The sequence below is a fragment of the Columba livia genome, chromosome 3, assembly GCF_036013475.1.
Source record: "Columba livia isolate bColLiv1 breed racing homer chromosome 3, bColLiv1.pat.W.v2, whole genome shotgun sequence".
NCBI lineage: Eukaryota > Metazoa > Chordata > Aves > Columbiformes > Columbidae > Columba > Columba livia.
Genome location: NC_088604.1, coordinates 100,797,502 through 100,820,007, shown reverse-complemented (window position 1 = coordinate 100,820,007; position 22,506 = coordinate 100,797,502). Strand labels below are relative to the sequence as shown.

Here is a 22,506-nt window from a genome sequence, read left to right as displayed (position 1 = left end):
AAAACTGACAAAATGCAACACAGGAGAGTTATGACTGAAGTGAAGCATTACTGAGCATTAACAGTGTAGGAGTAGGTTGGAACTACACAGGTAGAAAACCACTTTACACAATCAAAAAGACTGATTTGGGATAAGAGCATTTCATACAAAAAAGTGCCAGCGGGCTCTGGTAAACAGTCTGAAACTGGATAGCAGAGTCAGACTGCAACATTTGTGGACGAAGTTAGTGACAATGAATTTTGTAACAGGTTTCAGAGTGATTTGGATTTTTGAGTGCTTTGAGATCTGATGAAAAGCATTAAAAGAGAGCCAAGCATATAATAATAATTGTTAATATTAAAAGCAATATTACAACATTGATATTGTTATGAGTGAATCAGCAGATGGGAAATGCCTTTCAGTGAAGGCACAGGCAAAATAATGTGTCTGGTAGCAAGGAGTAAAGCTAATGATTACGTGTTAAATGAAACAGCCATTTGGCATGCTGATCAGGAAAAAACATTTGGGAGTCATTGTGGAAAAAACATGGAAACCATTAGCCCAGTTCAGAACAGCAGTAACAGTAAAAGAGGTTGTGTTGTTCCTGTGCAATGCTCTAGTTGAGTGCCTTATTGCTGAGTTCTTGTTGTGGCTACGTTCACCTTGACCACAAAATTGAGGGTCCCGTTCAGCTAGGCAAGATGTTCCCCTACCCCAAAGGAGAGTCTCTGCTCCAAAGCATTTTGTGTAGAGATCTCAAAAATGCCAGAAGTGTCACTCATGAGGGGTCCCCAACAAATGCAGAGGGCCATCTTGGCCAGGCAAAGCCAGAGGAGGTGAACCCCCCTGACACAAACCATACGGCAAAGGTACACCAGCCAAAGCAGCCAGCAGAACCAGGAGAGGTCACAGCCCAGCACCTCCAGACTCCTTCTCCCTGTGATGAGACCATGTCCTCTGGTCCCACACCAGCCCAGCCAAAATGCCTGACTGCGTGCAAGGTCAGTGTCAGCAGAACCCAAGCGCACAGCCACCAGGAGCTGCGCAGACCCGTTTTGCTAGTGGGGCACAGTTCATTTCTGAGCTAGGTCTGTCAAGAGAGGTGGGTGAAGCTCCTCCATGAGGGCATCCTCAGGGGTCCTCAGGGGAAAGTAGGACACAGGGCTGAAGCCAAAAGGGCAAGAGACAATAGTGAGAGAATCCAAAAATTGGTTGTAACCCTGTGACTGAGTATTGAGTTTAACTACATAGCATTCAAAGGGCACAAACCAGGGCTTCATGTATTATAGTACAACACAACAGCTCCAGCCCTAGCTGCCCACAGCTTCCCCTGCTTCAGCAACATCTTCTAACAAGCTTTTCTGTCTGGGCTAGACCCAAGCCATTAGCGCCGAGGCGGATGGCTTTTGTTTGTTTTTTTCCTGATCCTTTTTTTTTTTTTCAAGTGGGCTCTACGGCTGAAGTATAAGAGTGCTTTGCTCCTTTTAAAACAGAAAGGTCTGAGTCCAGTCACCCTTTAGTGACTCCCTTGCAGCCAGTTAACCCACAAAAATAAGCAAACTGAAGAAAGGAGTCAGAGCCTAAGCCCTTTGTGGGAGATTGATTGTAAAGCTGGTGGCAACATGACAAGCTGATTTGTGGTGGCTCCTCATAGCTTGTTTGAACTGCAAACCTCAGTCACGTTTATTTATTGTACCAACGCAGATTTGTCACAACCAGCCTCAGCAGGAAGGCTGGTATCTAGTGCCTTGACGGAGGAACGCTCGGCTGGGCACAGGGAGAGCACAGGTACGTGTTTGTGCACACACACATGAGACACCCCGTGCATGTGAAACGCCCCATGCATTCCATCTCAAACCCCACAACAAACCTCTCCTTTGCTTCAGTGAATGACAGACCAGAAGCTTGGCTCACTATCGCGTTTGGTGACACCACAGCTTTCCATGATGGCACCAGCCCAATGCTCTATGGCTCCTTCACAGGGACCTGGACCCCTTTGCAAAGCTCAATTCCTTTCAATGTCCTCTTTTCCAGTGATAGCTGGAGCAGCTGTTTCTTCTTCCTCCATAACATGTGGGTTTCCAGAAAGCCTGAGGGGCCCACCAGCTAATTTCCATACTTGGATCTAGGTCTGTATCTGCATCATATTTTCTTGAAACAGTAGTCGTGTAGCAGCTCCCTCTACCTTCTACAGAAACGTGATTTAATATTTTCCTCAGGAACAGTGAGCTCATCTGCTATAACATGAAATTATAAGAAGGATTGGCTCTTCTCTCATTAATGTAATCACTTTAGACTAGTTGATATGTCCTGTATACAGCTTATGGTGTAAAGTTTTATAGCACATTACTGCACCTCCATATAAGTCTAAACTGGTCATAAAACATAATCACTTACTGAAAAAAAACATATATATTAATGCCGCTGAAACTAGGACACAAAGTGATTTTCATAGCAACGGATAAATAAAGGCCTTGGCAGAAGTCCTTTTCTTTTGCACAAAAAAATGCAGATAAAAGGGAAAGTATTATACCCTTCCTCCGTTTCTTTTTCATCTTTTACTCTTTCCCTTTGCCTTCGAAGTATCCCACCAGCCATGAGCAGAACCACTATATTAATAGTGCTAAAAGGGCTGCAAACTTCTCCCTCGGTCCAGCAACACTTGCTGTTACCAAGGACCCACAGATCCATGGGAAAAATATCCTGTGACTCCAGTGGCAGTCTTGGAAAAGTTTTTGCCATTTTTCTTAGAGACATCAGCCCAGGAAGAAAATTAATGACGTTGGGAAGCAAGACCATGCTGTACCTACCAAAACTGTATTCTCTCCAAGTACCAGTAAGCAGCACTGAGGCAGACTCTGATGCTCAGTAAAGCTTGTCTAGACACAAAATTAGATCAGGCTAAAAAGACTACTGTATTCCTTCTCTCTTCTGTTTATATGGCTCATATCAACACAGTATTTTAGTATGTGATGTCTATTTATGTATTTAACAGTTGTTAAACAGCTGTGCAAAGCACTGTCTGGATATTTTTATTTTAGTTTAAAAGTGAGTCAAAATACAGTTATATGTGTAGTATGATTTAAATGTAACCTAAATGGCCCAAATTTAAACCAAAATAAGTACACATCCAAGCCTTTTGGTAAGGTTTAGTTTTATTAGCTTAAAATCACACCTTAATTTAAAACATACTCACATCCTGAATCCAGTCTTCACCGGTATTTAAATAACCCTTTTTCCCCACCGCATCTAATGATCAGAAATGGAGGTTCAGAGTTAGAGGAGAGGGTGTCTGTGGTGGAAGAAGATGTGAATATGGGGACTTTCTTGAATCCACCATGAGCATCCGAGCCTTGCACCAGCCCTGATATGGTGGGGGCAGCAGCACTGGCAGGAGCTGGGAAGCAATGGAGCTGCTGGTGATGTGGGTAATACACACCATGCCTCTTCTCCAGCAATGGCAGAGCATCACCTCCCTCCTCTCCATCACCAGTGTATGCAGCTTCAAGACTGATGGCAAACAGGTCTGAGAAATGCCCTGGGTGAAAAAAAAACCAAAAAAAACCCAAAAGATTTGGAGGTGGCAACGAGTGGCCCTGGGAAAGGGGTGAGCAGAGCAGAGAGGCGTGGGGTGCTGGAGCATCGCAGCATCTGCATGTCAGCCCATCACCCCATGGCTAAAGGTGGCCCCAAAGTCTTTGAAGTGGCTTCCCAGCTCTCAGTGAGGGAATTAAGAATGTCAGTCTCTGCCCAATAAAAGTTTGTTTTCTGTCCTACTCCAGCACTCATACATATGCAGACATAATAAACCATGGTATTTTGTTTAGAGAAAGAAAGGGTATTCCTACTCCCCCTTTTTCTGTTGGTTTCCACATCTGTTTTTATTTGTCATTTTGGTTGGTTATTTGGATTGTTGGGCTTTTTTAGACTGAAGGGGGCTAAGTAAAAAAACCACTGGTTTATTTTCAGTGTCAATTTTTAATAGAAAGCTCAGCGTGACACAGATAAGCAGAGAGCAGGAGCAGTAAGACAGCTCTGAGTCAGGGATATGGGTGGGAAATTACCACCTGATAACACTGCAGTAAATTGTTCCTTAATATTTATTGCACCATGTTGCTCAAGGTCCTGGAAGACTTTCAGAGAGAGAGCACATGATCCGTGGCAGTGGGGTTTTGTGGCTGATGGGTAGTGAGAAAGATAGCTATTGCATACTGCAGTGAGCCACCCCAAATGTCAATCAGACTCAACGCTGGGGAAACTGTTTCCAAGGAGAACAGAGCATCTTGGGCCTCTAGCAGTTGGTTAACATCTAAAGGGGTTTGGAATGCAGCAAGCAGAAGCTGGGGACTTTTAATATAAATCCACAATACTGGTAGCCATGAGGTGAGCTATCTTGCTGGTCTGTACTCAGCTTCAAGGCTACCATGAGCTCCTACAGAGCCATTCTCCCCTCTGACACTGTCTCTGGGTGAAACATTTCACAGCAAGGCATGCTCTTCTCTTCTGCTAGTACCATCTCTCCTATTGCTCTGGATCTGTGTGTGTGATCAGCTAAAGACCTTCCTCCAAACATGGGACACAAAGTGTTTGCTGGTCCGTCCACCCCTATATCGGGTACAGTCAGCAGCTAAACAGATCAGCCTCTGTCAGGAGAAGAGAGTAGATGGCAGAGGGAAACACTGAGTATGGACTGAGCAGACAGGGTGGGAAGCAGGAGATAAAAGGGTACATCTGCAAATCTGAAGGAAACACAGACTAGCAGGGTTCTTCTTGGCCTCAGTCCCTTCTGTTGCCTGCTCAGCCTTCCTGCAGCATACCAGCTCATACGTACCTATAGAGCATTGCTACAGCAGGAACAGCAATGACTGCCAGCAAGGGACCCTGAAGGAGGCAATGTCTCCCAAGGACACTTGAGCAGTTTCACTTTTCACAGCTCACAAGCCCTGTCTAACCTGGCAAGAGCAGGCCACAGAAAGGCTTCAGCCATGAATTCAACCGATGGACAGGCTAAGACATACCATGACTTACCAAAGCTTTGACAAGCCAAGAAAGCAGGCAAGGCTATGATTTCCACCTCCCAACTTCCACACTGTCTTCTAACCTTGGAACCCTAACAGCTGATGGCTAACATAAAATTAAACAATCAAAGGCTCCTAACAAAACGAATCTGAGGGGATTTCAATCGCAAAAGGCAAAACCCAAAACTACTTATATAGATCCCCCTTGTTGGTAGGCAGGAAGTCCTCCCTTCATCTGAATAATGCATCCTACATGGAGGCCTTCACAGTAAGACAGGTTTATAAACACTTGCAGGATAATTTCCAGCAAGGCTACAGTAGAAACAAATTTGCCAGAGCTGTAAAAATGAATCTGTCATCGCAAGATCAATATATGCAAGTAAAAGTGTTTGAGTTTAGTTTATGAAATTGTTCACCTTGGCCTCAACTCTATTATTTTGAGTGGATATTTTGTATTTCAGAAGCACAGAAGTGAAGGAGTGTTGTCTTCCATCAAGATTTCAACAACCCTTGGCTTTGGAAATATCTCAGACAAGCCCATCTTTCTATTTTTTGCTGTGCACGTGTAAAAAATGGCATGATCTCCACTATTTCAACAGGTGGCTTTTCACTACAGTGTGCTCCGTGTGCTGCGCAAGTCTTTGTTGTGGTCTTGCAGTAGGGCGCCTCCGCTAGCAGAGTCAGCTCAGCTCTCGTACATTAACGTCGACAGTGCAATCCAAACACCAAAGTTTTGAAAAAATGATACCAAGGAAATGGATCTGCACTGGAAACAAAAAATAAATGTAGCAGCTGAAAGCTGGATTCGTTTCACATGCCTGAGTGAGAACAAACTGAATCTGTCAGTCAGCAAAAGGGAGTTACAAGGAATTGTCTCTCAGGAGCGCTGCACCCCACCATGGATGGGAATATTTTATCTCAGTCACGCACAGGATACCTATGCATGTCATGTTTCCAGGCAGCAAAGCAAATGAAATTAATTATAAGATTTGTAATAAAAAGTACGTATGTATTGCTTCATCATCGCTACCTCTCTCAGCTAACATGGTTTCATCAAGGATCGCACAGATGAGGTCATTACCTCAGATGAACTTTCTCCAATATCCTCTTAGGCATCAATCTCACAACATAAATCTGAAAAAGAAAAAAAAAATTCCAAGAAATACTCATTTACAGAAGGTGCCTCCTGCGTTTTGTCAAGGCCATTTTGGAGGGGAACAGTTCACTTTCTGTCAGAAGTGGTCTCTGGTTCACATTTGGCAGCTCTGGCCACCAAACCACTATGAACCAGCTCTTGTGCACAACTAGTTAGTACCAAGGCAAAAGCTTTCACTGCACTAGGGACAGGCTTAGGAGAGAGAAAGCTGAAAACAAATTGACATTCCAGTGCAACAGCACATTAAATAATTGCTCAAGAAAATGCATGCAAGACCCACTATTGGTATCACAAGGAATATTTTAGGAAACTGCTTTAAAAAAAAAAAAAAAGACAACTATGGATGAAAAATGCACAGTTAGCATTTCTTTCCTACAAGGAGGAGCCTAGGCTCTCATTTGAGTCATTTTTTTCTGATTACTATTCCACACCAGCCTTTTTAAACAATGCCAGTCAAGGAATCTTACCTGCTGTGCCTTGTGCAAATGGCCTTTAAAATATTTTATTATGCCAAAAATAAAAAATAAAATAAAAAAGATTAAACAAACACAATATGTTTTCCCCCACCAGGCTCAGCGCTATCGCTTTTCCTTTTTGCTGTTCCTTCTTTTGCCTCACTCATGGTTATACGGGCAGCAGAACTGGCAGATAATCTGTGACACTTAAACCTAAGTAAGCTTTGCTCTTGATGTTTTAGCCCAGTAAAACTTAGGCCCTGCACTGAAACTTCCACAGCAGAAAACCCCTGACTTCACTTACCACCTTTAACAGGATGGATCTTGATGTGGGTTTTCATCACTGCAGGTTCTTGGGGTGTTGACTTCAGTGAGTCTCATCATGAGGACAGGAGTCCGCACAAAAGCACAGATCTGTATAGCAGATTTGCCTCAACCTTTACAAAAAGTGAAGGATGGAAGGAAAGAGTGCTCTGGGTTTCTCAGGATGAGTCTTGATGTGCCTGGTTTTAACAACAGGAACTTTGTCTGGCTGCACTACTGCCTGGGCCAGTTCCCCCTCAAACACGTCATGTCGTAACCCATCGTCAGTCCTAGACTAAAATGACAGACTAGTATTTGGGGGCCCACTGAAATCTGGCCCAGGAGGGACAGTGAAGGTTGAGTGGAGCAGTCCCAGGGGCACTTAGGGAAGGAGAGCTGGATGGAGCTCAGGGCTTCAGCAGTACATCTACTCCTGGTATGGTGACCACCCAGCTCACATTCACCATGCTGAGTCCCCATCCATGCACTGCCAATTCTTGTGCCACAGAGGGCCCTTCAACCTGCATATGCATCGATATCAGCTGGGGAAACCCTAAAATAGCACCCTGAAAATTTGAATGGGAAGAGAGAAAGACAGAGTCTGATTACCTTCAAGGCAAATGGCCCTTTGACATCAGGTTCCCAACCTTGCAACAGCAGCCTGATGGTCTCTGGGATTCAATGTGACACCAGAGGGGGTGGGGACCAAGTCACTAAATGGTGCATAGTGACCTTGCATCGCTGCCAGTGGGTCGATGGGCTAGAGAGTTGCTTCTTTCTAATGACAAGACTGTGGGCCAGGTCTGAGGTTCATGCATGGAAGCGTGGAGCGCTCCAGTGACATGGGCCAGCTTAGGAGCTCATGCATTTCAGAAACACACTAAATAAACAAGAGAACCAGGGATCGGTAACCACTGCTCCTGTAGGAAATCTATGCAATGAAAAAGTCATCAGCCCTGCCTTTTTTTAATCCATTCCTTTCATTCCTCAGGTTAAATTTCTTTCCACGCCATGCTTTCCCACCCCTCAGCCCATCCCTCAAATGTCTGTTTCCTTCAGAGCTGCAATATTGGCCACCAGCAAGGAAGAAAAAGCTGGTAAAAGATGACACACCACTCTCATTATTCCATAGTTTTCTCTTGATGGATTTAGAAAGGTCCCGAATGCAAAGAGAAATTAAATCAGCAGGTAGGAAGAAAGATGCAAAGTGAAATTCAAGATGCTGGAAAGCTGCTTTTCTCCGGAGGTCCTATTCTTCCCTCTGTCCGGAAGACAGGAAAGAGCAGACTGTTCATGACAGAGGAGAGAAATCTTCTGGAGGTCTTCAGGGGGAACTCAATCAAAGAAATTATTTTCCCACAGATCAGAGCTGTGCAAACCTTAATGTCTTTTTCCTGATTGAAGAATAAATCAACTATTAATTTATGACCTAAAGTGTATATAACAACCCCCCAAATGTTTTCCAGTTCTGTGAGTTCTCACATCCATTCCGCTTGAGTTTGATTCTCACCACCTAATTCAGCTAATGGGCTAAATATTCCTCACAAAACTGAGGCTTAAAAAACAAGAAAAATAAAGGCCAGCCGTATGTTCCCAGTATAATACTATATGTGTATGCACAGAGATCCACATGTATTAAAGTGTAAGCACATGTCAGGCAGGAGAGACGGCGTTTGTGTGGATAATCCAAGGGCCTATGTGCAGGGTATTTTTGGGGGGGGGTGGAATCCTCTACCCTGTGAGCGGAGGTAGCACATAGGGGCTGCTGGGGGTAAGAACACACCGCCACTGCCCGGCCATCCTGTTAACTGGACTCTGCGGAATTGATAAATGGCTCTGGATCGCTTTGTTTATTTAAATGGAAGCCAACGTTTTAACAGCAATAAAGAGCAGGCTAAATGATTTGCCGGGCTGGGTATCAAGGTGAATAAGAGCTCTGAAACATACAAGCTGCATTTAGGAAACTGAACTCCACTGCACCTTCGTTTGTATAGACACACTGTTTGGGCAGCCGGCATAAATTGTAAAATAAGATGACAATATTAGCATCTTCCCTTGGCTTTCCCTCGCCGAAAGAAAACCGCAGAGGGAACACTATTCAAGCATTTCCTTTATGCTCGTAAGTTAATCAAGAAACATCAGGGAATAAGACAGTTTTATAGCTTTCCAGTAAAATGTGATACAACTCGCAGACGCTGAGTGATTTTACAGTTACCTTTCCAAAGTGTGGCAAACAAAACAACAACCAAAAAAAAAAGAGACTTAACGTTTGCGCCTGGCTCTCGACGGCTGGCGAAGAGGTTGCAGGAGAAAATAATGTGTTTGTGACTTCCGAGTTGTACGCCTACGGACAGAAATAAGAACAGTAATGAAACCGCGGAACATCTTGAGCAATTTACGAGAGGATTGTGCTCAAAATGTTAAGCGCCGCCACACAAAAAGAAAGAATGCGATCGCTGCTGTTTCAAAGTCAGAGCTCACGGGTGGGGTTTGGGGGCGGTGATGCGTTTGACAGCCCCCCTCCCGTGTGCTGTTATGTGTTATGGCCGAAACAAGCCGCTTCCCCCAAAGCGCTCCGCGCCGGAGCGGGGAGCGGAGTCGCAGCCCCGGTGAGACCGAAGCCCCCCCGGTCAGGTGCCCGCCTTGTCCTTGGGCAGAGGCCGGCTGCTCGGTGTCGCAGCCTCCCGCTCAATATCATCCCTCTTCCAGGCGGAAACTTTAACGCCCTTTACACCTCTGAAGCTATTAAAAAAGAAAATGTACTTCTAAAAACCTCTCCTCAGAACTTCTCCACCCAAGGCTGTGGAAAAGGGGGAAGGGGGATCAATCTCTCACGATTATCCACTTTAAAACTTGAGTGGAGTACCCCGCATCCTCCTCTCCAGGTGCGCGCAATAACTCTCCCAAACTCCCTTCGAACGCCAGTGTGAAATGACTGCTCTCCCTTCCTCTGCTCAGTACCTCGGCTGCTACTCCCCAGCGCTCTCTATTTTTAGGTTTGGGAGGGATTCCCGTACCGATGCTTTTACCAAGCAAGAAGAAAGAGGGACCGAGAGAAACCCTGGAGGGTCGCCGGGCACCCTCCAGGCTTGTAGCGCGGCGGCACCACCGAGCCCGGCTCCTCTCGGCAAAAATCGCCGTGCGTTTCGCTTTTCATCCGCCCGTCGCCCGCTTCAACGTTTATAGCTAAACACGTTCACAGTTTACACACAGTAAAACGTCGATATTGTGCTTAATGGTTGCGGAGAAAAGGCTCTTCGCAGGGATCCTCATAAAAGCCCTTTATTTAGTTTCGAGCATTTTCTTGTAATCAATAAAAGTTGGCTGTTATCTCTCGGCGCATTTAGCCGGGAAGTTTATTGCCTGCCGGGCGGATTAAGGGCGAGACAGGAGTGCACCATACAAGGAAGGGACTCCCGAGTCCCTAGATCCGAGCCTCGGATTCATAAAACATAACCATCCATTACGTTGCCGATATCTGGAGCCAGCAAATATATACAGACTATAAATTGTCGCCGGCGGGGTGCGGGCCGGCCGCGGGCGCGGGGGCTCCGCCCGCCCGCATTCCTCCCCGCGTCAGGGGGGAGCCGGGGGGGTCCCCGGCCCATCCATCACGGCCGTTATGACTCTGCGATGCAGCAAATGGGTTGTGTAAAGAGGCAGCGTTTGACAAGGTGGCATGGTTATCCTGTCCAAATGATGCATAATATTAGTATTAGGGCTTAGATCATCGCATGCTTTTAAAATCATCACCGCTAACTAGAGGGGGGAAGAGTCCTGGGGGCTGCAGGGGGCAAAAGTTTCCATGTAGATAATGATTATAGATGATGGGATTTATGGGGAGGGGTGAGCGCACAAATAAACACGTCTACTGTAGTCGGAGAGAGATGCCCGATCCAGCCGGTGCTGTGGAGCCGCTCCCCCCACAGCCCAACTCGCCTGGGGTGCGTTGCAGTACCCATCGCCCCCGAACACGTCCCCAGGGCTCGCTTGAGGAGAAAACAGGGACCGACCTCTCCTCACCCGCCGCCTGACAACCAGCCACGGCTGTGGCCACAGACATCAGTGGGTGGAGGGGGGAAGGGGCTCTCCGGGGCTGGGGAAAGGGCCACTAGGGCCAAACTCTCCACATAAGGATCTGCCCTTGGAAATATAGTATGATGAAGCCAATTGTACCGGCACATTTTCGGGTAGAAAGGTCGGCTCAGGACCGCATCTCATCTTCCTTCTTGCCGCTTTCCAGGGTTGGGATTGGGCACAGGCTTGAGGCTGGGGACTCCCAGTGGAGCTGGGGGTCGGTGGGGGTCTGTCCCGGTCCCGCATGAGTCAGCTCCCTCTGTAGCCCGGCTGAAATCGGCCAGGGCCGGCAGGGCTCCCCCGCCTGTAGGCAGCCCACAGAAGAGTTAAGGGAGAAAGTGTCTGAGCCAAGGGAAGAAAGGGAGAAAGTGAGAAATGGAGAGCCCCGACTCCAGCCTTCCCCTCCTGCCTTCCTGATAACCCACACCGCTGCTTCTCTGCCCGGGCACCGCGCAGAGCCCGCTCCCGGCGAGGCTGCGGCTCCGTGGCAGGCGGCGTTTTTCCAGGGGAAACGGCTTCAGGCTGCCGCTCGAGTCAGCAAATTCGGGAGAGAAAGTGCCTCTTTAATTTGGCATCTGCGCTCTCGCCTCACCCGGGGTCGGTACCGGGGCACGGCCCGGAGAGTGGGTCAGCAGAGCCAGATGACAACGGTGCCGTGAGGAGGCTAAAAATCCGCGTTCGGTGGAATATATCATCTATCAGCCGTCTCTGACCCCTGAATGGTCGATTTACACGGCTGGTGACATATTACCAGCATCCCCATCCCCTCCATCGTCCTCAACCCCTCCAGCATCCCCATCACCCCCAGCCCTGGATCTAAGCGGTTGGGGTAACCCCACCGGCTCAGCTAGGCAGTCAGGGGTGGCCCCGGGCAGCCGCCTCTTTTGGCCGCCGAGGGAGGGTACTGGTCATCGCTGTGTGCGGTGGGGGGAGAACAGGCGACGGCAACCAAGGCCGGGAGAGATGGCCTGGGACCAGGCATAGCTGGAGGGGTGTGATGGCTGGAAACCTTTGATTTGGGGTTTGCCTGGAGAACGGGGGTGGAGGAGGGTGGCCTGGGTTTTTTAAGGCAAGCAGAAATTTGATTATAGCGTACGGCAGAGCTCTGTGATTTGCGGTGAGCGGATTTCATTAACTACGGCCGTCCGAGTCCCGGAAAAAACGGTCAGGCCCGCGGGGCCGAGGATGAAGCTGACCCCGAGGGCGGGCGGCGAAAGGGGCTCGGCCGCGGCGCCGGTGCTCCAGCCCGGGGAGAGTCCCGGCGGCTCCGGGCTGTTGCGGCCGCGGACATTGCCCTTGCGGCTCCCTCGGCTCCCTCCGCAGGCCACCGAGATGGGGTCGGCCTGGTGGGAGGGGAGGGCGTGGGACGGCCGCTTTCCCCGCTGTCCCGCTGGGCAGGGGTAGCCCCGGTTCCCTGCGCTTGCTTTCTGCGGGGAGGAGCTGTGGGGCACAAGGGGGCTACTCGCCCCACTTCCACACGTGTCACCTGCTGCAGCCATCACCGGGACGAGAGAAGGGTCGGTTCTCTCTTCACTTCGAGGTTTACCTGTGGCATTTCCATTTCTGATGATGATGATGGCGGTGGTGGTGGAGGCAGCAGCGGGGAAGGAGGTGGCCAGGGCGGCGGCACAGACCACCCCTTCGGGGGCTTTGGGGCTGCCCGGCTACCCACCGGCGCAGAAGAGGTATCGGTTCTAATTGCCGTCAACGAATGTCACCGGCAGAAAGAAAAACAAAATCTGCCTCCAAAGATCCCGGAGCAGAATTTGGCAAGGCTCCTAAAGACACCAATTAGCAAAGGCTAAACCCATTAATGAAGTGGCGGCTCTCTGGTTTCAGCCAGGTGGTGCAGATCAGAGCGCCTGTATCTGCAGCAGAGCTCCGCTTCCCTCCAGCCAGGACCTCACAGCAAACCTCCACATCAATAATACGCTTAATGGATCTCATTAGGGCTGGGGCCGCGAGTCCCGGCCTGGGAGCTGGGGAGGTGAAGGGAGCAGGGGGGCAGAGATCCCCCCGCCACGCAGCTGAGGGACGGGGTCCCTTCCCCATGGGGCAATGGCCAGGCGGGACCGCCGCCTCCCCCCGCAGGTACCTGGCGCTCCCCGATACCTGGGTTTGTGCAAATTCAATTTCTAAGTCTGCTCTTTCGAATGAACGGGACCTTGGCATCTCCTCGCCGGGCTCACCGATCCCCCCACACCAGAACGCGTGTCTGCCTTCATCTGAGCTCCCTCAGCCCACCGAGCTACGAGCATCTTCGGCCGTGTGGGCTGCGGAAGGTGCCGCTGCGGCGGCAGCTCATTGCCACGGAGCCCGGCAGCCTCCGCCGCGGCCCGAGCCGGGGCTATAGAAGAGGAGGAAGGAGGCTCCTGCAAAATTTATTTTAAAAGAAAAGCATCCAGACCTCACCTCTGTAAAAGGGGACAAGGGAGTAAGGAGGAAATATTTCCGCTTCAGCTAAGGGGAAAAATTAAAAAGAGGAAAAAAGGAAAGCTCGGGTAGTATAAACTCAGCCGAGGTGAGCTAGGATATTTAGCTAATGGATGTGGACTATGAAAGGAGACTTCATATTTCTCTCCGAGGAGTCTCTCCAGGTCCGCAGCCGAGAATACACACAGCAAAAGTTGTGCTTGAATTATAGCTGAGGTTTTGCTTTATTTGAATTCGCTGGTGTTTATTTAAGAAAGTGAATAAAGGTTTTGTGTAAACAGCCATTATTTCTGATGAGCGCTCAACAGCAATAAGAAGGGGGTGGTTTTTTTAGTCGAGATTGTGGCAAAAGTTGACATTTCGGAGATTGCAGTTTGTCTTGCCGACGCCAGGCAGTCCCGAGGCATGAACTGCAGGGAAAGCTGTGTGTGCCTGTGAGTGTGAAACGGCGATGCCGAGCGAAACGGGGTCTGAAAACAATTATTTTTTAAGACATCAGCTTAAGCCCGACATTAAAATAAAATAAAAATATTTTCCTAAGGAGCGGGGCCGCTCTCGCTCAACTAACGAGGGAGGCGAACTCAGGTTTCGCTACCACCGGCCCCGCGCCCGCGGGGCTCTGCCGAGGGGTACAGGGGGGACCGCGACGGACCCCCCCGCGCCGGGCGGGGCAGCGACAGACCCCAACGCCAGCTCCTCGCCCGGCCCTTTTTGCACCGTAAATCGCTTGCTTAAAATATTGAGTCTTATTTTGTTTTATGACCTTTTTTTTTTCTTCTAACGTGGCTGTTGTTTCCGAGGCTGACTCGAGTCTCTTTGGAGATAGGAGATTTCTGGTAAGAAATCAGAAAAGGATGTCGTTTGGCTTTTTAATGCAGTGCTCAGGGGAAGGTGTGGGTTATTGGTAAGCTGCTGCCCGGACAGGAGCTGGATCTGACCAGCCTGGCTGCGCATCTCTGCGGGTGCGGATGCTCGCAGTCGGGTCTGGGATGTCGGAGTGACACGCAGAGGCCTCCCGCTCCGTTATCAATCCTATTTCCCACACATGCCACGCAGGAAAGAGACAGTGAAACCTCTGTTCTCCTCCGTGTATCGCTCCGGTTTCTCGGCCCCGGCGACCGCAAGCAGCCCCGGGTAAGCCCCTCCCGGCCCCTTCGAGGGGACTCCGGCCCCCGCCGGACAGGAGGATCCGCGTCAACACGGACTCGTTGCGGCGGGTGGGTGCAGCCAAGGGGATTTGGAATCGGTTGGCACAGATCTGAATACAATCACAGCGGATTTAAGGGGAGTAAAGAGACCTCCTGAAAATCTGCGGCCCCCGTTTAAAGACCGTCCAAGAACCGGATCGGCGGGAGAGCCGGAGGCTCGGGTGTTTCGCCTTCAGAAATAACCTGTATCAAAATCCTTTCGTGTTATCAGGCGATGATAAATCAAACAAAAAGGGTGCACCCCCAGGAGTTGTCGGACCTTTTCTGGGCAGGCTGCTGTATTGCGCTACGGACAGGTCGATTTCGCCGATTAATGGCGATCGAGCTGCCTGCAGTCACGACATTGTCCCGACATTTTCCGCAGAAATTTAGCAGTAAGCGCAGCCTCGCAGGACCGGCCAAACTCCCTTCCCTGTCGAGACGGACACAAATTCCTCCATCCACGTATCTTTCCCCAAACTCGTTTTCGTGGGTTTGCTCTGCCTGCTCCATTACATGTACAACGGGAGCAGTCGGGGGGAGAGATTTTTTCCTTTTCTTTTTCCCTGTCGTTGGAGGAGATGAAAAAAAATACCCTCCCGGCTCCATCGCTTGGCCAGAGCAGCAGCCCGAGCTAAAGCCTGTAGGCGGGGGACAGGGAGGCACAATCACGCGCAGGGCGAAGGAATTTTATCCCAGCTCCTACATTCGGATTTGAGCATCTTTCTCCGCAGCCTGAGTCCCAGGAGTGTTATTTTTTTTTTCATTTTGCCGCGTTATCTTAAAAAGGTGCCATAAAGGTGCTGCCCCTGCTCTTTCCCCGACCCGGGGTCCAGGCGGGCATTGCTCTCCCGTTATTTGGGGAGGCCGGGCGGGGGGAGCCTGCTCCTGCGCAGCCAGCCCTGCTCTTGAGGGAGGCGCAGATTCCTCTGATCCAAGGGAAGAGAAACTCTTTCCCGACGCGCTTTTCCTTTCTCATCTGCCAAGAGCCACCTCAAACCCCTCTTTCCCCCACGGGTTAGTCTGTAGGAAAGAGGCAAACAAATTCCTACGCGTCCGTGAGCCGCACCGGCGTGGTTTATCGGAGCGGAAACAGTCATGTTTTGCTGGACATCTGTCCCGCTGCTTCCATTTATCTTTATGGGAAGATATAATCCCCCACGGCAACCCCCTCACCGATGAGCACATCAGCGGCCATAGAAACAGACGCTTTCTGGGGCTGGGAGCGCGCTCCAGGGCCCGCTCCGCGCCCCGAAAAGCTGTGGCACCCCTCGTTGCGTCCCTGACAGTGTCTTAAAGGCACGGAGCGTTCCTGTCTCAGAAGGTTTCGGACAGGATGGGCGCCCCAGGCGCGCTGCCCTGCGCGGGCGCTGCGCGTTCGCTGCGCAGGTTTTGTGCGTGCTCCTCCTGTACATCTCAGTGCCCGTCGTGACTCCGGCGGAGCCTCTACCCTCTCGTTTATACCTTATTTACCATTTCACTCGTTCCCTCTTCACCCAGGCAGCTGGCCTCTTGGCTTGCCATTTGCCGCAGATCCTCTTCCCCCAGTGCTTGTGGAGTGGGGATGCTGCCGGCATTTCCTTTTCTTTCCTCAGGTGTTTGCTCCTGCCAGAGTCTCCTTGCTAGCAGGGGTGGCCCTGGGAGTGTCTTACCCGGAAAACACCCACAACCCCGAACGATATCTTTCTTGAGACCCCAGAGAAGCAGCAGCCAAGAGTCAGGAGCTTACCCGCTTCCACATCGCCGGAGTACACCGGGAATTTTTTAATCCTTCGCTTTATTTCTTTGTCTCCTCTTTCTTTCTAAAGTGTCACACGCTCAGTGCCCATCGGTCTAGCATGGAGTGGGGTCAGCTTCGCTCCCATGCCCTCGTCTTATCCTCCCTGGGCACGATGAGGCCTTCCCCAGCCCGGGTGTGTTTGAAAACATAATTGCTTCGGTTAGGGACTCTCAGAAAACACACTTCCCAATGGGCAGGGAAATGGGCTCCTCACCACTGCAGCTTTCGCTTTAATCCTTGCTGCTTGGGGAAGGGAAGGTGGAGAAGGCGATTGGCTGAGGAGCGGTCCCCCGTCCTCCCCCATGCCCCGGGAGGAGAGGAGCACCGAGCACTGCGGCGAACAGCGAAGCCGAAGATGAACCCGAGTGGACCCGGCGGATCCCGGCCTGGATCTCAAGGGAGCCCCGGCAGAGCCGCACGCCCCAGGCGCTCCGAGCGCTCCCTACCGGGGAGGGCACCCAGCCCCGCAGCTCCCGCCGAGGGAGGAGGAGAGGCCGCCGTGCCCGCCCAGCGCAGCCCCGCGGGGCTCCGCGCTCCCGCCCGCCGCCGCGGCGCGGTCCTGCGCTCGGCATCCGGGCCGCGCTTAGCGCTTTCTTGACGTCACAAAGAGCCCCCCCCGGGCCGCGCCGCCATGCCGTGACGTCACAGAGCACTATCTTCCAACCCCGCCTCGGGAGTCTGGCGAAAAGGTTACACGGCAAATCAGGGGGACACCAAAGCAAAGCAAACCCTCTCACCTCTCTGCACCCCCAGACGCACCTGAGAGTTGAGGGGAGTCAGGCTGCCCAGTCCCGCTTTCCATCAAAAAACAGAAGTCACCTCACATGATACACATATATACGTACACGCATGCGGATCTACAAATGTAATTGGCAACTTTCTCACAGGACTCACAATTTCGCGTAATCAAATCCGGTCATCTCCTCCATTAGAAAAGGAAGGGGTAAAGGACAACGAAAAATTTTTTTTAAAAAGAGGAAAGGGCTGCCGGAGGAGGCTTTCAAGGCGAGGAGTCACAGTGGCTGCCTTTGAACGGGGAGAAGGATGCTGGGGCAGCCTCACCAGCCCGCTGCCCTCGTCAACAGAATGACGTGGTTACAAATCATAGCAAACATTTTATTTACAGGAGAGATATATATATATTTATAGATTTTTGTCAGTGCAGTATTTCTCGGCCGGATTATTCGAAGCAACACGTTGCACGTTGGCAAAATACTTCACATTGTAAATTTTTTGGGGAGTGGGGAGGGATTTCGGAGCACGTTCTCGGAGTCCTTCACTTGGATTTTCCTGGAGAGGACGAGGGGCGGGAGACGGAGAATAAAATAAAATTTTAGAAAAGAAAAAAATAGAGAAATCCCGCTCTCGGGCGAGCAGCATGGAGGGAAAGGCGGCCGCCTCACACACAGCCGCCCTGGGGCTCCCCGCTCCTCCCGCGTCCTTGGCCCCTCGCCCGGGTCCGGATCAGGCGCTGGCCGCGGGTGGGAGCGGCCGGTGCCGTGTCGGTGCCATGCCGGTTCCGTGCCGTCGTTGCCGCGCTCCCGGGGCGGAGAAAGGGAGATAAATTAGCGCTCAGGTCCCGGGCGCGGGAACGGCGGGGCCACACCGTCTATAGGCCGCTCCGCGGCTCGGGGCTGGCGGCGGCGGCCGGCGGCGGGGAAGGGAGGCCGGTGCAGCCGGGGGAGTTGCCGAGCCCGGCGGCAGGCAGGCTCCGCTCGGCGTCCTCAGTCCGTTCTGTGTCGCTGGGGGCCATGTCGAGGGAGTCGGCGTCACTGCTGTCGCTGTCGCCCTCGGAGCGGCTGGGGCTGCGGTCGGGCTCTGCGGCGGTGGCGGGCGACGCGCCGGCTCGCTGGGCCGCTGGCTCCGGCTCCGGTTCTGGCTGCGGCTCCTTGTCTTTCTGGGCCTGCGCCTCTTTGGAGTGCCGCCACTTCATCCGCCGGTTCTGGAACCACACCTTCACCTGCGGCCGCGCCGCCCTTAGACGGGCGTCACGGCCCCCACCGCGCACCGCGCACTACACCGCCCCAACGCCTTTACCGGGGACAGGCAGCGCGGGGGAAACAGGAGACGCCGTCCTCACTTCCCTCTGCCCACACCCTTACGCGACTAAGGTGTCTTTATATTTGTTTTTTCTTCTTCCCCTCGTTTGCGTGTTTGAATAAAAAACTCCCCCTCCACTCTTCCCCCCCCCTTTTTTTTTTCTCTCTCTTTCTACTTCTTCTTCCAGGAAACCAAATCTTGCTCAAGAAACCACGGCGTTATACAATTCTGCGTGCTGCGGGCCCTCAATAGTGGAATCATTACAGAGTGGCATTTAATGATTCCGTTTGAAGAAGACTTTTCACTTCCCCAAAACTAAGGATTTCACAACGCGGTGAGAGATTTAGAGAAAAAAAAAAGACATAAAAAATAGTGTGTTCTCTTCTACTTCCTCTGACCTAAACTGCCTCCTACAGCGAGTTGCAGCTGAATAAAGCGCACGCTAGTGATCTGCCCCGGCCTCGCTCGCCTCTCCGCTCGGCCTGCTCCGCAATGGCCAAAACAAAGGCGAAAGCGCCGCGCCGGGCCGCGAAATGCCGCGGAACCTGCGCAGAGGAGATGCTCGGGGAGAGGTTCCACTCCTCAGGCGGCCCCGCCAAAGATTAAGGAAGGGAAAAAGCTTCGCAACCGCCTTCCCCCCGACTCTGGTATCCCTCTAAACTGGACGTAAGTTTCGAAATAAAAGCGAAGTCGTTCTTACTTGAGCATCTGTCAGCCCCAGCATCGCCGCCAGCTGCTTTCTGTCCGGTTTGGTGACATATTTTTGGATTTCGAAACGTTTTTCTAAACCTTTCCTCTGCAGGTTGGAGAAAACAGCCCTGGACCAGGAGCGTTTCCTCTTGTACGTCTGGGGCAGCGTGTCCTTGGTTAAAACTGCATACGGGCCTAGAGGGTGGGGGAAGAAAAGCGGGGGGAGAGAGAGGGAAACGGCGTTATTTATATCGATGCCTGAAAGAGAGCCTTAAATCGATCAAAAGAACAACTAGACTGAGGTGTACGGGGAAGGTGCAGGCCAGCGTGGCCCCTGCCTGCTGAATGGATACGTGTCGTGTCAGCATGTGCTTTCTCGGGCAAGGATGGAGAGATTTGAAACCCGAATTTATTTCTCTCCCCCCTCCCCGCCCCTTCTCTCTCAGCCCAGGTATTATTTTGTACTAGATGGGATGGTCATCCGGGTCAGGCCCTAGCCAGCTCTTCCTCCCCCAACGCAGCCCGGCTTTCGCCCAAAATCTGAGCCTCGCTACAAAACATACGCCCTGGTCTTTCAAAAGCACCTGGCGGGTCCCTCCAGGAGGAGAGCGCCTGGGGCCGGGGGCGTGCTGCTCCAGAACGGAGTGCCCTGTGCCACGAAAGGGTCAACGAGGGACGAGATGTACCTGGAAAAGTGTCTTGAAACTGGTGCTGAACTGAGCTCCTTGGGTTTGTGTTTAAGGGACCCAGAATAGCAGAGGCCTCGTTAATGGGGTCTAGAGACGCGAAGAACTGGCCGGCGGAAGGCTGCAAGTTGGGGAGATGAACCCCAGTTTGGCGGCTGGTAGTTAATAAGGAGGTCAGATCTGTGAGTACAGGAACAAGGAGAGCTCTGTTACACCGCGGTCGAAACCGACACCCCGGTACGCTGCGGGCGACAGGGACGGGGTAGGGAGGAGCGGGTCCCCGGCCGGCGAGGCTGAAGGGGGAACCCGTCAGCCGCCTCCTCGCCCCGCGGGGCTCTCTTGGGGTTAGGCGGCCGTGACCCGGCAAACAGACATCCTCTGCTATATTTACTCCATTGATCAGGATGTTCACACGCCGCGAGGGGACACGAGCTGCAGCGAAAGGCTTTAAAATGGGCTCTGCCATCTGAGGCAAAATCCTAGGCCCGCTTTGAGAAGTGGAGACCGCTTCGTTCGCTATTTTTACGCTATCGCTATTTTTCGCAGCGGCGCAAGTCCTGTGCCGCGGGCTGCTGCCGTGCGCAGGGCCGGGGGTGTGGGCTATTTTAGGGAGCACTATCAGAAACTCTGATTTAGAACTCTTTTTTAAAAATAACTCTTTTATCGGCTAGATCGAAAAGTTTTCAAATCGCGGGTATATTCGCTAAAAATAATATAAAATAATAAAAGAGTAGCAAGCGCGCTAGCACGGAAAGCGGACGAGCCAATTTTTATACCTCTCAGCGTGTTGCCTTCCTTGACTTTGGGGTCAAACTCCGCCGATAAAATGCGGTCGATGCCGAATTTCAGGTCCTTGCTGGCGGGCGCCGGCGCCGAGCCGTGCGTGTGGCCGCCCGGCAGCCGGGCGGGGGCCGGGGCGCCTCCGCCGCCCGCCGCCGCTGCCGCCGCCGCCGCGGGGGACCGGTGCTGCGGGGGGCGGTGGTGGTGGGAGTGGTAGGCGGCGGAGAGCGGCGAGAGGCGCGGCGGGAAGGCGGTGGCGGGGGTGTCGGGGGCCACGACGGGCGTGGGCCGGAGCGGCGAGGCGGTGGCGTGGAAGGGACCGCCGTGATGGACGGCTCCCAACGCCGCCGGCATCCCGGTGCCGGGAGCTCCGGCCAGGCTGTCGGTGGGTCCTCCCGCCGCCTCGCCGCCGGCGTGGAGGATGTCGGCGATGCAGAAAGACGGTTTCTTCGCCGCCGCGGCGTCCAGAGGGAAGCAGCCGGCGGCTGCCGGCCCCGATGCTGAGCAATACGCCGCTGACCACAGGCTGAAGTTGGAGGCGTAGAAAGGAGCCAGCCCGGCGGTGTACATCCTGCTCGGGGAGGGGACGCAGCTCAGCTCCCGGGTGCGCGCCGCGGAGCTGCCCGCTGCCCCGGGTGCATGGGGAGGGATGGCCGGGACAAGAGGCGGCTGGCGGAGCACTTGCCGGAGGGGCAAGGCGGGGGAAGCCAACCACCCAAAAAAGAAAAAAAAAGGAAAAAAAGAAAGAAAAGAAAGAAAAATTCCCGAAAACCCACGGCGAGACTGAGAGTGAGAGCGGACGAGGAGAGGAGCGGCGCAAACAAAACAAACTCAAACCAAACCCCCTTTCTTCGCACTGGGGAAAAAAAAATATTCACCCCTCCCCAAAACTTTCTCTGGCAGTGACACTCCCGGCTCCGGAGCAGCCCTTGCTCCCTCCCCGCGCCCAATCCACGATCCGTCGGGCCGGGCAGCACCGCCCGCTGACACGCCCACTCAGGGCCGGGGCGCGGGTACGGGACACCGTGCCCACAGCGCGCGGTTGAGCGCTGTCTGCGCGGCGACTCGTACCAGCGACTCGGGCCGGTTTGCCCCAAAAAGTACCCGCTTCTCCCCCCCCCATCTCCTTAAATTCGGCCCTCAACTTTGAATTCCCTTCCCCCTCCAGCCCCCCCACAGAAAATCAGCGCAAGGGCGCTGCGCCTGTCCGCGTGATTACCAAACGTTTGAAAGAAACGCGCAGGAGAATCTTGCCCGATCGGAGGCAGGTCTGTCCTCTTGAAAATTACGTTCAAGAAAATGTGATTCCTGGATAAATGAGCCTGGGATAGTCTGAAAGAAAATAAGTCTATGCTCATGCACGCAATGTATGTATTTGTGTGAGGGAGCTTCGTGGTATTTTGGGCCCAGCACATGTTGGATCCTGCGTTAGCAGCGATTAATTCATCCTATCTTGTCAACGATGTAATTTTAAAGATTTTTGCCTTGTTCTTCAGCCGGGTGACTCCGTCTGCTTGCACACCAATTTAACCTTAAAGACTAGTTCGTAATTTCGCAAACCTCTGACAACCGAATTATATATATATGTATATATATATATATATATTTAATACAAACATAAGATACATTCGGTGCAATAATATAGAGACGAATTTATTAAAGCGTCTTTTGCGCTTTCCCGCCTTCCTTCTAAAATCCACAATCGCCCGCATCTGTCGCTGAAAAAAAACATTAATTTTTGTTTTCACACACATAAAGCAGTCGCTACCTTTTTTCAGCAGGCTCCTGTGTCAGACGATTGCAGATTTGCTTTGATTTTGTTACCAAAAAATATTATTTTTTTTTTCAAATAACTGCCCAAATTCTGAAGTTTTTTGGGGGAACCGCCAGAAAATAAAACTCTCTTTCTTTCGCCAGCTATA

At 51.9% G+C, this 22,506-nt stretch overlaps 1 protein-coding gene across 2 annotated transcripts; it reads right to left on the bottom strand.

Moving 5' to 3' along the window:
- Positions 1 to 17,238: 17,238 nt before the first annotated feature.
- On the bottom strand, positions 17,239 to 21,672 carry HLX (H2.0 like homeobox). 2 transcript variants are annotated; one of them, XM_065058533.1, is made up of 4 exons: positions 20,581 to 21,668; positions 19,805 to 19,984; positions 19,129 to 19,313; positions 17,239 to 18,348 (listed from the first exon to the last, which is right to left on the bottom strand). In XM_065058533.1, exons 1-4 carry the CDS (start codon positions 21,152 to 21,154, stop codon positions 17,998 to 18,000), a joined length of 1,290 nt encoding a protein of 429 aa, XP_064914605.1. In that variant the 5' UTR covers positions 21,155 to 21,668; the 3' UTR covers positions 17,239 to 17,997. The 2 variants fall into 2 exon arrangements, with proteins under 2 accessions (XP_064914605.1, XP_064914606.1); XM_065058534.1 differs by lacking the exon at positions 19,805 to 19,984 and having other exon boundaries at positions 20,581 to 21,672.
- Positions 21,673 to 22,506: the final 834 nt, after the last annotated feature.

Bases quoted from the DNA above. Each gene is read 5' to 3' on its own strand.
- HLX (XM_065058533.1), bottom strand. From the start codon at position 21,154: ATGTACACCGCCGGGCTGGCTCCTTTCTACGCCTCCAACTTCAGCCTG. The intron at 19,314-19,804 runs GTACATCTCGTC...CCCACCCTCTAG, and splicing joins GTTTCAAGACACTTTTCCAG to GCCCGTATGCAGTTTTAACC. The intron at 18,349-19,128 runs GTAAGAACGACT...GCGCGGCCGCAG, and splicing joins TGGGGCTGACAGATGCTCAA to GTGAAGGTGTGGTTCCAGAA.